General features: G+C 46.0%; 1 protein-coding gene across 2 annotated transcripts in view; it reads left to right on the forward strand.

The window, feature by feature from the left end:
* Positions 1-2,073: 2,073 nt before the first annotated feature.
* NKD1 (NKD inhibitor of WNT signaling pathway 1) overlaps positions 2,074-15,308 on the forward strand; it is a 101,359-nt gene continuing 88,124 nt past the window's right edge. The window contains exons 1-4 of one of the 2 annotated variants that reach the window (XM_065848196.2): positions 2,074-2,192; positions 2,320-2,470; positions 2,611-2,643; positions 2,835-2,980. In XM_065848196.2, the coding sequence (XP_065704268.1) occupies positions 2,446-2,470; positions 2,611-2,643; positions 2,835-2,980 (204 nt within the window). In that variant the 5' untranslated portion in view covers positions 2,074-2,192; positions 2,320-2,445. The other variant, XM_065848195.2, reaches the window with a different exon arrangement.

Raw genomic sequence — 15,308 nt, forward strand, 5'->3', positions numbered from 1 at the left:
AGTTGCACGTGTGAAAGCAGAACTCATAAACAGAGAAGACAAATGATATCTCAAATAAACCATTTGCCGATGATGTTAAAAAGGGTACCCGACTATACGGCAAGCTGCGGAGAAAATGAAATTGGTATTTCAATTTCTTTAATATGCATCAGAGTTTTCACAAGTGTTCAGTCTAGGTGAGGCTCATGCCCCAAGGAGTCTGCTTCATCTCCAGCACTTTCTTCCCCTCCTTCTCCTCCCCAAAACAAGAAGCAATCTTCAAAGGAACAAATATGTCACTTTAAATACACAACATAAAAAATGGGCCAAATAAATTATTAAAATGCGTAAAAAAGAGATTCAAGAAAGATGCATGTTATTAGCTATTTGACAAGCAATTGATGCTGTTGCAATGGCTGCATTTCACAACGCGAGTGTTTTCTTTGCTAGACAGATAAATAGTTGAAATAACATGAGAAATGACTTTGCAGTCATCCAAAGAACAATTTGGCTTTAAATGGTTCATTTAATGGCTTTCCACTGGCCGGTTCATACCAGCCCTTCACCACATCCATGTGCTTTGGAATTCCTTCTCAAAACGAGCTCCAAGCCTGACCCTCCTCTCCTCGCCCCAATTCCCCGCTGAAGTGTTACTACATGTGCTTTGAATCTGTTTTCAGATGGGCTCCCAACTCCTTCCTCCCTGTGCTTGAAACGTATGGATTTGAAAGCACAGATGTGGCCTTGAAGTTTTTGGCCCAGGCCCATCTGGGTCAATCCCTACATAGTTTGACTAGTAGTTTCTGGAGTGAAATTCTCAGAAGCCTTCATTTTTTCTTGTTCTGAATCTGCTACGCGCTCCCTTTTATCTCTCCTAGTTGAACTACAAGGATCTCAAGGGAGATGTGATTTTCATAAACAGAAAAAATAATGACCAGCCAGAGGAAGGAAACAAATTTTTAATGACTGTGAGAATTGTCTTTATGAAACAGAAAGTTTCCTTTTAGTTTTTTCTATATGTAAAAAATATACCATTCCTAAACTACAGAAAGGGAGATTATTTTTAAATCTCATCTACTCAATAGTAGTAATAATAACAAAGCTGATAGATACTTTGTCCTCCTGCTGCCAACATTTTGAATCACTGACCAAGGGTTCCGGATCTGACCCTGAACACTGCATTTTGGCATTCGCAGAGGTTTCGGTGGGGTGTGCGCAGAGATGCCCGTGACAAACAGTTTGCAGGACTAAGCACAACAACTGCTTTTCCAGACGTGCTGCCTTCCTTTGCAACCGAGATACCACTAAGGGGGGACGGGAGGGGGACAAGAAGGGCACAGGAGGGGGACAGGAGAGGGACAAGAGAGGGACAGGTGTGGCACAGGAGTGGGACAGAAGGGGGGACAAGAGGGGATGGAAGAGGGTCAAGAGGGGGTCAAGAGGGGGACAAGAGGGGGCAGGAGGGGCACAGGAGCAGGACAGAAGGGGGACAGGAGGGGGAAAGAAGGGGAACAGGAGTGGGACAGAAGTGGGGCAGGAAGGGGATGGAAGAGGGTCAAGAGGTGGCAGGAGGGGGACAGGAGGGGGACGAGAGGCGACAGGAGGGGGACAAGAGGAGACAGAAGGGGGACAGGAGCGGGACAGGAGGGGGCAGAAAGGGGACAAGAGGCGCACAGGAGGGGGCCAGGAGGGGTTCAGGAGCGCTGCTCCCCGCACCCGAGCGCGGGGGGGCCGGAGGGCAGTTTTCCACCATCACGCAGCCGCGCGGGGTGTCCGGAGCCCCCGCAGCCCCACGGGCGGGCCGGGCGGCAGCTGCAGAGCGGCGCTTGGGCGGGGACCCCGGGGCCGGCCGAACAGCCGCTTCTGCGCGGACACCGGGGCAGCCCCGGGGCGATGCATGGGGGGCGGCCCCGGAGCCCCCAGCCCGGGCCGGGAGGCGGGGGCCGGGGCAGCGCATTGTCCGCCGGGGCTGCGCGGAGCGGGGCCGCCCGTGCCTGGCTGGAAGTGAAACGCGCCCCGGCTGCTCCTTTCTTTTTTTTCTTTTTTTTTTTCTCCTTTCTTTCCTTTTTTTTTTTTTTTTTTTTTTTTTTTTTTTCTTTTTGGAGCCTCCAAAAGGCTCACTCGGCCCTTTCATCCGCCGCCGCGGCCCAATGGGAAGGCGGAGGCTGCCTGCAAGTGGTCTAATCTCAATGAGGTGTCAATCATGTTCCCCGGTGGGTGAAGTAAGGTCTTTTGTAACCGCCTCTGTCTTTGGGCAAGAGCGGGGAGAGGAGGAAGGCTGGAGCCGAGAGGGGGACGCCGGCCCGGAGCTGAGGTTTCATCTCGCTTGTGCGTTCGCAGGGAGAAGCGGAGCACATGGATTTCTAAACGCGCTGGGATTTTATACATCTACAAAAACAACGTCGAGCGAACCTGACCCTCCTGAAAACACTCAAATGAATCGTAATTGCAGATCAATGCAGAGAGATGGGGAAACTTCACTCGAAACATGGTTAGTTCCTTTCACTTGCTACTTCCCTCGCCCCTTCCCCCGATTCGGGTTTTACTCGGTTTGTCGCTGTGCTTTTATACTGGTGTCTAATGATCTTCCTTTATTATTTCCCCCACACACTTTCCTCCGGATCTGCCTAGCTGCCGTTTGTAAGCCCAGAGAAAGTCCAGAAGGTAGGGATGGCTCCTCACTGCCGGCAACTTTGCACGGCTGCCCCCGGCCCCCTGCCCCTCGCCCCGCAACTTTCCGCCGCGGTTCGCTCGCTCCCGGCCCCGGGGGTGCCTGGGGGGGTGCCCGGGGGTGGCCGCGGGGCCGGGCGAGCACAGCGGGCGGCTCAGCGGCGGCATTGTCTCCTGTTTTCTAGGTGATAGTTTCGCGGTGAACGCCTCCCTGGCTCGCAGAGGGCTGGAGGACTGGATGGTGAAGCAGAAATACTCCGGGGGCGGCAGCAGCTCGGGACTCCAGCACGGCTGCCAGCACCGGGCGGTGTGCAGGCTCTCCAGCGCCAGGGTATGTCAGCTCCCGCGCTGCCCCCACCGCCCCCGCGCTTGGGAACGGAGGCAGCCCAAAGCTCTTTCTCCATCCCTCGCTCCCTCCCGAGGGACGGTTGTGCAAAGGAAAGGGTTTGCTTTGCCCGAGTGCTGCTCCAAGGGGCTGCCCCGTGGGTGGTTTCCCTCAGAGCTTTGATGAAGTTGGGAGCCGCAGAGCAAAGTTGGTGCTGGGACAAAAGGCAGAGGAGCGAGGGGACCTGTCCGCTGGCGGCTGGGCAGGACGGTTAGCACAGAACCCGCACAGTCTCTGGGCGCAGCCCAGCACCCTGGCAGTGGGCACAAGCTTGTGAACCCCGACTGGTGCACGAGTTTGTCTGTGACATTTTGGCAGAGGAATTCGGGAAACGAGAAGTCCGTGACGAGCGTTTTGTTATTTATTTGCTCTTTGCTAACAACGTGTGACTGTCTCTGTAAGAGTTACCCCACATGTCACTTGTCCAGGCTCTTCCAGCACTTGGTCACTGTCACCCTCTTTGCCCAGCCCTGCCGTGTGAAGCTGGGCTGGAGGAAATGTTTAAGTTGCTTTTTTTTTTTCTTTTTAAATGTTGTCTCTTTAAACAAAAAGGCATGATGGGAGGTAAACAAACTCAACAACCCCTAGATATGGTCCTCATAGTGTTTCAGGGTATGATCCGGAGCTTATTGGTGTTTACTGAAAGGCTCCCATTGACTTCCGTGAGCCTTGGATCAAGCCCTGAAAGTTTCATCAGTGGAAAAGTAACCTGAGAGATGGGGAGATTGGAATCTGTGCTGCCCAGCAAGGAATGTGGCTCTGAAAGCACAAGCAGAGCAGGGCCACCAAGCCTCCTGCGGGCTCTTTGCTTTGTTAGCCACCAGTTTTATTGTCAGAGCCTGGACTACTTGCGTCTCAGGAAAAGTTAACTTGCAAATGGAGAATGGTGCGTTTTAGGTGGGGTGTTAAAGGGTGTAGAAGATGCATGTATGGGAAAAGCTAATGATGAGTTTTTAGGTTGCACCAGCATTGTATTTAGAGGAGGAAAAATCTGGGAGTCAGTAGAAGTAAGGAAAAGGAGTGAGGTGTTGATGGAAGTGTTCGTGTTTGATGAGCATAATCGCTTCATGTTCAGCATGCAGGTGTGGTTGATTGAAGTTATTTTTATTGTGCTTATTTTGGAGACAATGTGTCCAAAGAAAGAGGTTCTCATTAATACTGGTACATACATGTACGTTACCTATGCAAAGGGTAGATACACGTGCTTTTAATTTTTTTACTATCGCCGTTTTTGTGAGTCAAGCTTTTTACATATGTTCTACCTTTCACGTATATGTATTTTCTAGGAAAGAAGTTCAACTAGCCAAACTAAACAAAGGTTTAAAGTACAAAAGCTGAAGGTCAAAAACTCTGAATTTAGCTTTGTGAAATGCATTTTCTTCTAAAAGGAAGAAACCAATCTTTTGTCAGAGATAGTTTGCGATTCAGAAGGCTCTTCAGTTTTCATTCCCCTGAGGTCTGCCCAGCTGGAATGACTGTAGGACAGCATTCCTCTTCTTACTCAAGGTGTCCTACTCACGACAGCTCAGCAATTAGCAAGCCATTAACTAAAAATTAGTCTGCAGTTTTAGTACGTTATAAAACTGTAAATAGGTTTAAGTATGTTTAAAAGCACTGTTCCCGCGAGGCTTCTTACTGTCATCCTGATAGAGCTGTGTCTGAATGCTTGAAAATATTCACAATTTATTGCCTAATATATTTTGCATGCATATATAGCCGGCTAATTGATTTAGTTTAATTGTCATCCTGTCACAGGCACACTGTGACAGCTACATTAAAGTTCCTTTAAAATATGAACTTTTGGTAATATGGAAGGATGCATTTCTAATCCTACATTGGAACCAGATGTGCCATATGTACAGTCTTTTTGACGAGGATTATGGAGTCACAGCTATTGACTCCATAATTGAGATTGCATGACTGTTTCTCTTCTGAGAGCTCTTTGATCTCTTGTATAATTATACCAAGATACAAAGCGAATTGTAGCCTGACCCCTTGGCTCTTCATCCACCTCAAGATGTACAAATACTGGTGACTTCTGCTCATGGTTGGTCACCTGGGATTGTGTGGGACAATTGTGTAGGCCCCAATAATGTAGTACTGTTGTCCTTAGTACTTCAGGATTCCTCCTAAACTGGTCCAGTGGTCGAATGGTGCAGTTTGTGTCACAACCAAAACTTTGGCTTCCTGTTAAAATATGTATTTTTTTCTCCTGAAATAGGCCCTAATTGCTGCGTTTGTGACTTATGGCAGAAAGAGATCACACACTGGTGGAAAGGTCTGTCTGCAGAGACATCCAGTTGAGTTTAAAAAAGATAATGGTCCTAGAAATAGTTTTCCTCCTAGGAATCCTTTATCAGGGTTTTGTTAATGGTGGTTCCACTAGTGTGGAGGGCCCTATTGTGTGAAATCCAGCGCACTTCCAGGGACCTGTTGCTGGCAGAAGTGCTTCAAAGTCTGAAACTTCCGATTTTTGAATCATTTTTATTAGAACTTGAGTGTGATAGTGAAATTTGACTTACGTTGCCCTATGTACTGTGTCTTGGCTATAGTTGGAAGGATGTTTTTCCTCAAGAACTGAATTGTTTTACTCAAGTGGGTCATCCAGAGGAGATGACACTGAAGTTCATGTAGCGTTTGACAAGAGGAATGAGTGGCTAGTGCAAGAAAGCAATAGAATTCCATTTGCTCTCCTCTCTCGGATGGTGAATTTACAATAGTTGTGGAGGGAAGGTCTTTATGTCCCTTCACTCAAGGGATATTTGACAGCAGGAGGGTTCAAAAACACCATCCCTTTTCTCTTCTTGAGCTGAGGTTTTGAGAGTTTCTTGGTTGGAGTAGACTTGCCTCGGCGTGGCGTGTCCCCTCGGCGTGTCCCCGCTTCAGTTTGCAGGTAGAACAGTAATTAGTGTCCAGCTATTGCCAAACGCATCAGCTGCCTGAGAAGGAACTCACAGTAAGTAGTTGGGTGAAGGCAGACGCTGGGGAAGGAGAACGTGTCCGAAATGCGCATTTCTGGTGTGGCTCCCAGTGTCTGATCCCATTAAACCACTGCCCCCGCCCAGCGGGGGCTGCTGGGCTCTAAGTGCTTTAATTGCTGTGGGGGACAAGGGCTGGGCTCCAGCCTTCTGCATCCAGGAGAATTAAAGGAAAAAGGAATTCTGTTGCATCCATGAAAAATACAAGGTCCAGAGTCATCTTCTGGTTTCAAAGCTAATTGAAACCACTGGGGCTGTAAATCTGTTGGAGCAAGTGAATATGCTTCTCTCGCTGCTTTGTGAATGAGTTCACTTGAGCCCAGAAAGGTTTTCTGAAATGGTGGATTATCCTGTATAACTCTTAAGTTTAAGTGTATTCAGTGTGTTTACTTTTACAAACTATATTTGGAGATCAACATTGTTTGCAAATATTCATGTATTTATTTGTTTAACTGAGAAGTAGTTCTATGCTAGGGGGGAAAATATTAAATATGACATTTGCTTAGTTCAATTTGCTTTTATCTTCAAAGACATAAGAATTTTTACTGGTTTCTTGTGCGTCTCATTGAGATCTGTGCTTGGGATTGGGAAGAAATAAGTAATCTTGTTTTTTTAATGAAGTTCCAAACCAGTTCCCAGTGAGCCAAGTTGTAAGCCATCATTTTAGGTAAAATAGAAAAGGCTTTAGCTTCCCACTTCTGCTGGGCTCTTTGGTGCTGGTGATCCTCGTGTTCAACCTTAATTGATATTAATTAGAGGATCTGGTGTGGGAATACTAGAGCGTGAAGCGCAGAGGTGGGGCTGAGGCTCCATTTGTCCTGGGCCTGGAGCTGCCGGTGACATTAATGGACATTCCTGGCGTGGCTGCGAGGGGACGGCCAGTGCCAACCCCACTGCTCCTCTAGCATCATCCCTTCAGTTTTTAATAAGAAGCCCTTCCCAGTCCCCCACTGTTAAATAGCATGTGTGTGTGTGCATGTAAAAATACATAGCCTTATGGAAATCACAGCTGGGTAGGTCATTTATCCCAAATGAAAATAATAAACATAGGAGAGGCTTCTTTAGTGGTGTGGATAGACTGTGGCGCAAAGGCTGTTGGAGTGGAAGGTTTAATTGTAGCACGGCTTTGGGGTCATGGCATGGGTAGAATGACATTTGAAAGGCTGCCTTCTACTGACATGGTGACAAGAGCAATTAAAATGTCCCTGTATGACTGCTGAAGTGATCTTTAAAACGGAAATATTTCCAAGTGCGTTCATGGCAGCGTTGTATAGATAATTATTTGTATTGACTCTGAGGATTAAAAGCAGCAATAGACTCAGCAGTGCTAGATATTGGTGTGACTGAAAGAATACTTTGATACACAAAATATCGTGTATGGCATTTAAAATAATATCGCCAAACTTCATATTAAAAGGGAGAGAAGCAGAATCTTATTTAGTGTTGAAATTTGGTGCCAACAAACCAAGATAATTTAATTAGTGGTGCACACAGTGTATCTTGACAGCTCTAGCTTGGAAAAATTACAATACGAATATTAACAATCAAAGCGTCTCTGAAAGTATCAGTGCCATGGTGATGAGATTAATGAATTGGCCAATACTGTAGCAGAAAGCAGGATTCCAAGGGAATTATCCTTGAATGATACCAGTTGGTGCAATTAAAAGCCACAATTCAGTTGCCATATGGAAAGTGTTAGGCATCCTTACATGGTTTCAAAGCTATGTGCCGGAGGTTAAATTGACATATGAAGAAAAGCATAAATTAAATATTCTGTGTTATGAAATTAAAAGTTGACTTTGCTTGAGCCATATGGAGGAGACGGATGGAAGACAGTCTGTATTTCATCAGAGCCTGTTTTATAGGTGGTTCAGATTTAATGTGGTGCGCTTTTAATTTGCCATCTTGATTGGGAAGCTGAATGACCTGTGAAGCTTCTGCAGACGATCTCGTTAAACTATCTTTTTTAAATCTCTAAAGGACCTTCTTTCTCCACCCCCTCAAAGTTGGGTTACTTTGGATGTTTGGAAGAAGGAGGCATGTTCCTTGTGGTAGCTGGGTGGAGTCCTCATCCAAGTGAGACAAGCTCTGTCTTTTGGGCAACCGATAGTCCCTCTTGGCTTGGTGAAACCTTCATTCTTCTGAATGAGAAATCCTTGGTTCGGGAATTCATTTTCTTCTGTAAACTGGGATGAAAAGTAACAAGACTGTGTTATATTCTTTAATGATTTAAATGTAAATAATGTAGCCCAGGCTTTGCACTAAAAGTGGTTATAACAAAAATGGGAAATGTGTAGCACATGATTGTCGCCATATGGGAATGTTCTTTGGAGCAGCGTTCGTTAACAGACGGGTTTTGTGGAGGTTTTGTGAGATCTGTAATGAGACCCAGGAGGAGCTGGGTAAGTGGCTATTTGTAGGCACCCTTCAGAAGAAGATCTTGCTTGACTTTTATGGTTTCTTTTGAGTTGGGTTGTGAACAGAGGAAAGAGAAGTCTCTTGAGTACTCCAACTTTGTAAGAGTTAGTTTTTCCAAAGTTGGGGAAATAATTGTTTGGTGATGATATTTAAATCAAAGTGGAACGTTGCTCCCTGTGCTGCAGATGTTGGCCTTTACAGAAATTCTTGTGGATGGATTTTGCTACGTTAATGTCAGCATCAAAACCTGGTTGGGAAGTAAATGGTCGATGTTGAAATGTACAAAATACTTGATGTATTTTTTTGTAACTAAACCACTTTTCTAGTTAATACACAAGTTACTCTGAGTACTCAGGAGTTTTCAGACTATGTGATATTTATAGATTTTTTTCATGGGAAATGAGGTATAGTTTTAGTCCAAAAAATTAACGCAAAGAAATGGTCAAATAGACTTTCTCTGTGAATTTATGTAGTCATATCTGCCAACGTTGGCAGCAAAGCTAAGCTTGTATTTACTCCTACAGAGTAACTACAGCTATGGGACACTGAGTTGGACCGTATTCCATTCAAGAATTATTAACCGAGTTCCAAACGCAAGATCTTCATTGTGTCTGATTCCGGAGCCAGCGGAGCGTGTTTGTGTTGGAATATCTCGGGACGTTTGTCTTGCGGCGGCGCAGCGCCAGCGGTGGTTGCTGTGCTGAGAGGGCCGTGCTGGCCCACATGTTTTTACTACTGCGTAGTGTCCGAGAGAGGGGAAACGGCTCGTGTAGGTCCACCCGCTGCTGTCCTGGTCTCTCTGTGAGAGCTACAGCCCTACGGTGCATTTGCTTTTTGTAGACTTCTAGATTTATTACAGCAATATGGCATATATTGTTTTGTAATTTGCAGGGTAGCGATGACACTTGTGAGCGTGCAAAACATCCTTTTTTGAGGTGGGAAGTCCCGTAGAGTTGGTGTCTTTCAAATAGACCACTGTCACATAACTGCACATCCGCTGTTCCGGAAAGATGGGCGCGTTGGCTTTCCAGCAGGTTTATATCTGCAAGTAAGAGCTCAGCCAGATTCCTTAATACCCACACGTGTGCGTCTCACGTGGCCTGATGTGTGCCCATTGTATGTAAGAAATACTTCTGGTTTAGTCCTACAGAACGTCATCGTTTGCAGGAGGGAACGATGCCGTCTGGCGCTGGGAGGTCTTACAGCAGCAGTGAAGTTGAGTACTAGTGGGCTGGTTTGTGAGGTGTGGCCTGTGGTAGATTATAGGGCAATAAATAATCCTGTTGTTTCAGTCTATAAAGCTTTTGGTGGAGGAAATCAGAAGGCCAGGCTGTGGCTACAGGAGACTGCAACTCCAGCAACCCAAGAAACTCTGTAATGGCCAAGACCCCCATAAAAATACACCCCAAAGATCCCACCCACTCACCCCTCAGCAGGGATAACTGGACACCCTGCAGTCCCCTGCTCCAAACCCAGGTCCCAGCCAAATGCACACTGGGAGGAGTTGTTCTTAGACCTGAAGCTGTTGTTAGTAACATTTAATACACGTGAGCAAGACTTACCAGGCAAGTGGTTCCTCTGCGTTTTGTGAAAGCTCTGATATTTGATAGTTTTCCCCTGATAACCCTTCTCGATCTGAAGATTCCGTGGAACTCTGAAGCTCATCGAGCTGACTGTGAAAGGGTGTCTTGCTTAAACCTTGAAAATGTTTTGGTTTTGGTTGTAATGGGTTTGGGTTTAAATGCGGACTCAGTGGCACTGATCCCTTGTGTGATTCGCAATGAGAATCCCCTGAGAATGCAAGATCCTCCCTTGAGATGCGGGGGGAGATCAGTTATGTTTTGAGCAAAATCTGCAGCAGAGAACTTGTAAAGTGCCTGGAATTTTCAGCCGTGTATCCTTGGGCTCCACAGTAACAAGCGCAGGCAGTGTGTGCTGCTGGAGGTGGATTGGCATGTGGTCAGAACAGCCTGTGCACTGTCCATCTGGAGAAATACTTTGTGTTTGGCGATTAGGCTGGAATTTAATGCATTTGGGGGCATTACTGTGGCAGCTTTAAAGGGATTAAGTATATTGAGGTTCCCATTAAAGTATAACATTGTGATTCAAGATCTGTGAAAGAAAATCATGCATGGGTGTTTGATCTGGGGGTGCAGCCACACATGCTGTGAGGCATAAAATAAGGGGATAGACGCAGTAGGGAAGTGACAGAACAAAGTGCTGTCTTGCAGGAGAAGTGGGATTTGGGAGCAGCCTCGGATCTTTTGATCCGTACTCTGATGCGAATGATGAGTGGTGCGGAGGTGACAGATTTGTCTTGGGGGAGGAAGGGAGCGCATTGCGTTGCCCTCGCAGGTAGTTTGCTGATTCCCCAGAGGTGCGGGAGCAGTAGGTGAGGACTAAGCCGCTTCTTGTTGTCCTATCTGCAAAATCTTTTATAATTCCAGGACAGTTAGTTTCCAGAGAGTTAGGTAAAGAATGTGGCAGCTGTAAAGCTAAGCCTTATGTATTAAATGCATATAAAAGAACAAATGCCTGTTTGGGGGAGCAGGAATTTTCTCTGAGCATAGAGTGCCCCAGTCTTGAGCTCGCAGAATAACAAGCAGTCTCTGTATTGCATAAGATGCTGCGGTTAAGCCCGTATCAGTGTTTCTGTAATAAACTACTCTTTTTGAAACAATAAATAATAATTTTGCTTGTGAACTTTCGAAGTCTCTCTGTGTTCACATAGCGTACGTGTGTGTAAACTACAGACACTCGTTCCCCTATAAAGAGAGAACATCATAGTCTAGCAAACAGAATATCTGTCATTCCAGCTGAGCAAAGGTCTAAGGCAATAACCCAAAATATCCTGGAAGAAATTCTAAAAAGCATTGAAGAAATCAATCGTCTGATCCTAGAGGAAGGTCTTTGATGTAATCCTGGTAAGTTTATACTGGGAGCCTGCCTATTTCTTTATGGTCAGCCCTAGCCTTTCTTTATGAAAAGTAGATCAAATAATTTCATATGCTTCTCTTTTAAAAAAGAAAGGTGGTTGATAGTTTTCTGAAGCATACATACTGTTTAAATGTAGACTGTGGCTTCTAGCCGAAGCCCAGGTGGGAAGGAAGGGCTTTTCAAAACAAGTACTTACAGAAAAATAAATAATACTTTGATATTTTCCCATGGAAAAACTGTGCCTCATTTAGCCATCCTGAATCTTTAATTTTATTTTGAGGATAAACTTCATAGGTTATCTCAGTTAAAGCCATTTTTATTTACGCAAAGGCTTATGTGCAAGGTCTTGTTCCTGATGTGGATATGTACGTAAAAGGAGTTTTTCAGAATACCGTAAATAAATTACTTATAAAGGCCTATTTTTAACTAACTCAGTGCAGTTGGGTAAATCTGTTTTTTATCATGTTGAAAAAATCCTGCGGTATTTCTCCGTTATGTTTTGATTCGAGAGCCATGTTGCAATAGAGGGGAAACTTCTCATTGCTTTCCATGGTTTTGTGTTGGGTTCTCTGCCACATTGGTGGAAGACAAGACAAGGTTCAAGTGGTGAGACTAAATAGTCTTTTATCTCACAGCCGCATGGCTGGTGGGTTTTTCCTCCGCGGGTGCAGTTTATCTGATCATTTGATGACAGGTTCACAAAAGTTTGTCCCAGTTGTGCCGCCACTTGATTTCCCATTTGTAATTAGCCATGTTATTTTGCAGATAGGTTTAAAAAGCAAATTCTGAGTGAGGCTATTCCCACAGCACTGCTTAATACTCATTAAAATACCACATTTTTATTGTATTGTATGGAGGTGTGTTTTATCTAATTAGATTGGTTTGTTAAAGTATGGCACCGCAGTCTCATTCTCTCCCTTCTTATTTTCTTCTTCTACTTTAAGGCTGGTTTTAATTGTTTCTTTATGGCAAATAGGAAGCACGCAAAATCTTTAACTCTGGACCAGTGCATAGCAGAAAGAGGTAAATGAGATCTCTTCCTGCCTAAGCTATTTAACGGGGCTTTTCTGTGAAAAGTCTTGGATTAAAACATGGTGGCATGTAACCAAAAATAAAAGAACCCAGCGACTGGAAAGGGCCTGTTGTGTTCAGTGGTGCTACATGGACTTCGTTGGCCCTCACCCTTACCATGCCACTGCTTTTCCACATGTGCTGTTGGGTTTTTTTCATTTTTCTTTTCTTTTTTTTAATTCAATTTAGGAAAGAAAAAAATGAATGAAATCAATTTTTGTGAGAACTATGTGATAAAAGTCAGAAATAAGGCACGTTGAAGTGCTCTGTGTCCTCGGACGTTTGCAGTTCTCCAGGAGGGCCGAGTGAGACTGGAGCATGTAGGTGAATGTGCATGTGAACAACCCTCTGCTAAAACAATTTACCCTGGTATTTCCCCATTTTGGAAAGATGCAAATGAAAGATGTTGTGGTGGGAAGCTCTTAGATTCACCAGAAAATGAGCGATGGTGGGATATGTTCATGGGAGCAGCAGAAGGGCTGTGATGTCCCTTAGTCGCTCTGCCAAGGTGACCTGACCCTCAGAACGTGACAAGAATTTCACCACCGCTGGGGCAGATAGGGAAGCCTGTTGGATACAGAAGAAGAACAGAATGGCTGGACGAGAAGAATGCTCTTGTTGTGCAAACAGGGGTGTGTTTTAAGCAAGGAGAGTCCTGGCCTGCTGTGCCTCAGTGTCTCCTCACAGCAGGAGCCCTGGCCAGGGTGAGGCCTCCTCCTCCCCGCTCCCCACACACATGGGGTCCGGTCAAAATCAGCTCTTATTGCCTATCTGTTCCCATATCCAGCAGTATCAGGAATGGATAACAATTCTACCTTCAGCTAGAATATGTACAGGGCCTCTCTTTTCCAAGGGATGAGCCGGTCTGAGAGATGTGCCAGCGTGGGGGTAGGACTTGGCTTGGACTTGTGCTGGCAGAGCGTGCGGAGGGAGGTAACTCAGCTGAAAAAGCAGTTTTCTGGTGTTCAGTCCCATCTGTCTGGAAGTGGGGGATAAGGGGAAGTGTGTGTTACCTGGACTTATGAGGTCCAGGTAAGTGTGGGAGCGGCTGAGGGACCTGGGGGGTTCAGCTGGAGAACAGGAGCTGAGGGGAGACCTTCTGATCTCTGAACTGCCTGAAAGGAGCTTGGAGCCAGGGGGGTCGGGCTCTGCTCCCCAGGAACAAGCGCCAGGAGCAGAGGAAACGGCCTCAAGTTGCGCCAGGGGAGGTTGAGGTTGGATCTGGGGAACAATTTCTTCCCCAAAGGGCTGTGGGGCATTGGAACAGGCTGCCCAGGGCAGTGCTGGAGTCACCATCCCTGGAGGGTTGGACAGACGGACATGAGGTTCTCAGGACATGGGGCAGTGCCAGGGGTGGGTTATGGTTGGACTCAGTGATCTTGAGGGGCTTTTCCAACCCAAATGATTCTGTGATTCTATGACTTGGCCATCCGCAGCCAACGACCCTCCTCCTCGTGATGCTGGTGACTGGCAGCGGGTATTTGGTGTCGTACCTGGCTGCATGCCAAACCATATTGTAAGTTTGGGTGCTGCCTCGCCATGGAACGCGCCTGTTCTTCTCTCGGCCGAGCTCTGCTGACGGCAGATCCACCTGAACTCCATGTGCTTTTGGAACCGCCTGCCGGCCTCACGCAGAGGGCGAAAGGGCGCGTTTTCTGACTGCGTGCTGTCGGTAGGGCAGGTTTTGGAGCGAGCGACGCTGGTGGGATGTAAAGGGTTACGAGTCTGAGGTTACCCAGGCGCCGATCCGCTGGCACACCGCAGGTGATCGCCCAGTGAATGTTGTTTAAAGCGCCTGTCCCACGGTTTCACAAATGTGCTCTGACCAGAGGATGTTTTTCTAACTTCAAAGGGCTTCTCAGGCTGGCTCGGTGCCTCACAGACTGAGTCCACAATTCCTCCCTGCTCCTGATGTGTTCTAACCATGTGTGATTTTTTTGGTATGTGATGTTTTCTTAAAGCGGCATTGACCTGTGTTCAAGTGAAACTTGCTCTTAAGCTTGTAAACACAAACTTGTCGTGTGGGCAGTTTTCATCTTAACCTGATGTGTCTATTTGTTTTAAGAGCAAGAATAGACATCAAAAGGAGGAGTAATTTATAGGAAAAGAAAAAAATGAAGAATTACACTTGCAGCAGCCTTTTGAGTTGTACCATCCAGAGGCTTTTCCTTGAAGATCAAAATGCGGGTCCTTTGCTGGCTGTAAGAAGAAGATGTTTGTGCTCAGCGGTGCTGGTGGTGCAGCAGGTCGCTTTGAAATGTGCACAAGGGGTGTGTGAAGGGGAAAACAGGGCAAAAAGGGCTCAACGTGGGAAGAACCCACGACACCGAGCACTGCCCTGATTTTATTGTTGTTCTTTTTTTACCCACCCCCTCCGCTCCTTTAGCAATGTTCCGTTAAAATAAACTTTTAGGAACGTCTTTGTATGTTTTTAAATATTAAAGGTTTCTTTTTCTTCTGCAGTACTTTGTGGTTTTCTGAAGGTGATTATTTTCAGGTTGATGCAAAATATGCTTTCTTTTTAATACCAAGAATGAGAAACAACTGAGTCTTTGTGGGCCAGATTCTTTTACTGTTGAAGACCGTCAGCCTCTGGTATTCCTGAGAGCAGGATTAGGCCCTGAAATACCTCCCGAGGTGCACGGTTGTGAATTTGGGGAGATCCCGTGTTCCGCCGAGCGGCGTTGGTAGGCACTGGTTTTGCAATGTTTAATTAAGTTTAGAAAAAGCGGGCTGCTTTGAGGTTTTGAAGCCATCGTTTTTAGTTCACTGTTATTACTATTATGGTTTTGAGTCTATGAAAAAACCCCAAACCAACAGCAAAACAAGCCCTTTCTTCAAAGAAAACAATACCTTACAAGCGAGACCGT

This window comes from Patagioenas fasciata, chromosome 13, assembly GCF_037038585.1.
Source record: "Patagioenas fasciata isolate bPatFas1 chromosome 13, bPatFas1.hap1, whole genome shotgun sequence".
NCBI classification, from domain to species: Eukaryota; Metazoa; Chordata; class Aves; order Columbiformes; family Columbidae; genus Patagioenas; species Patagioenas fasciata.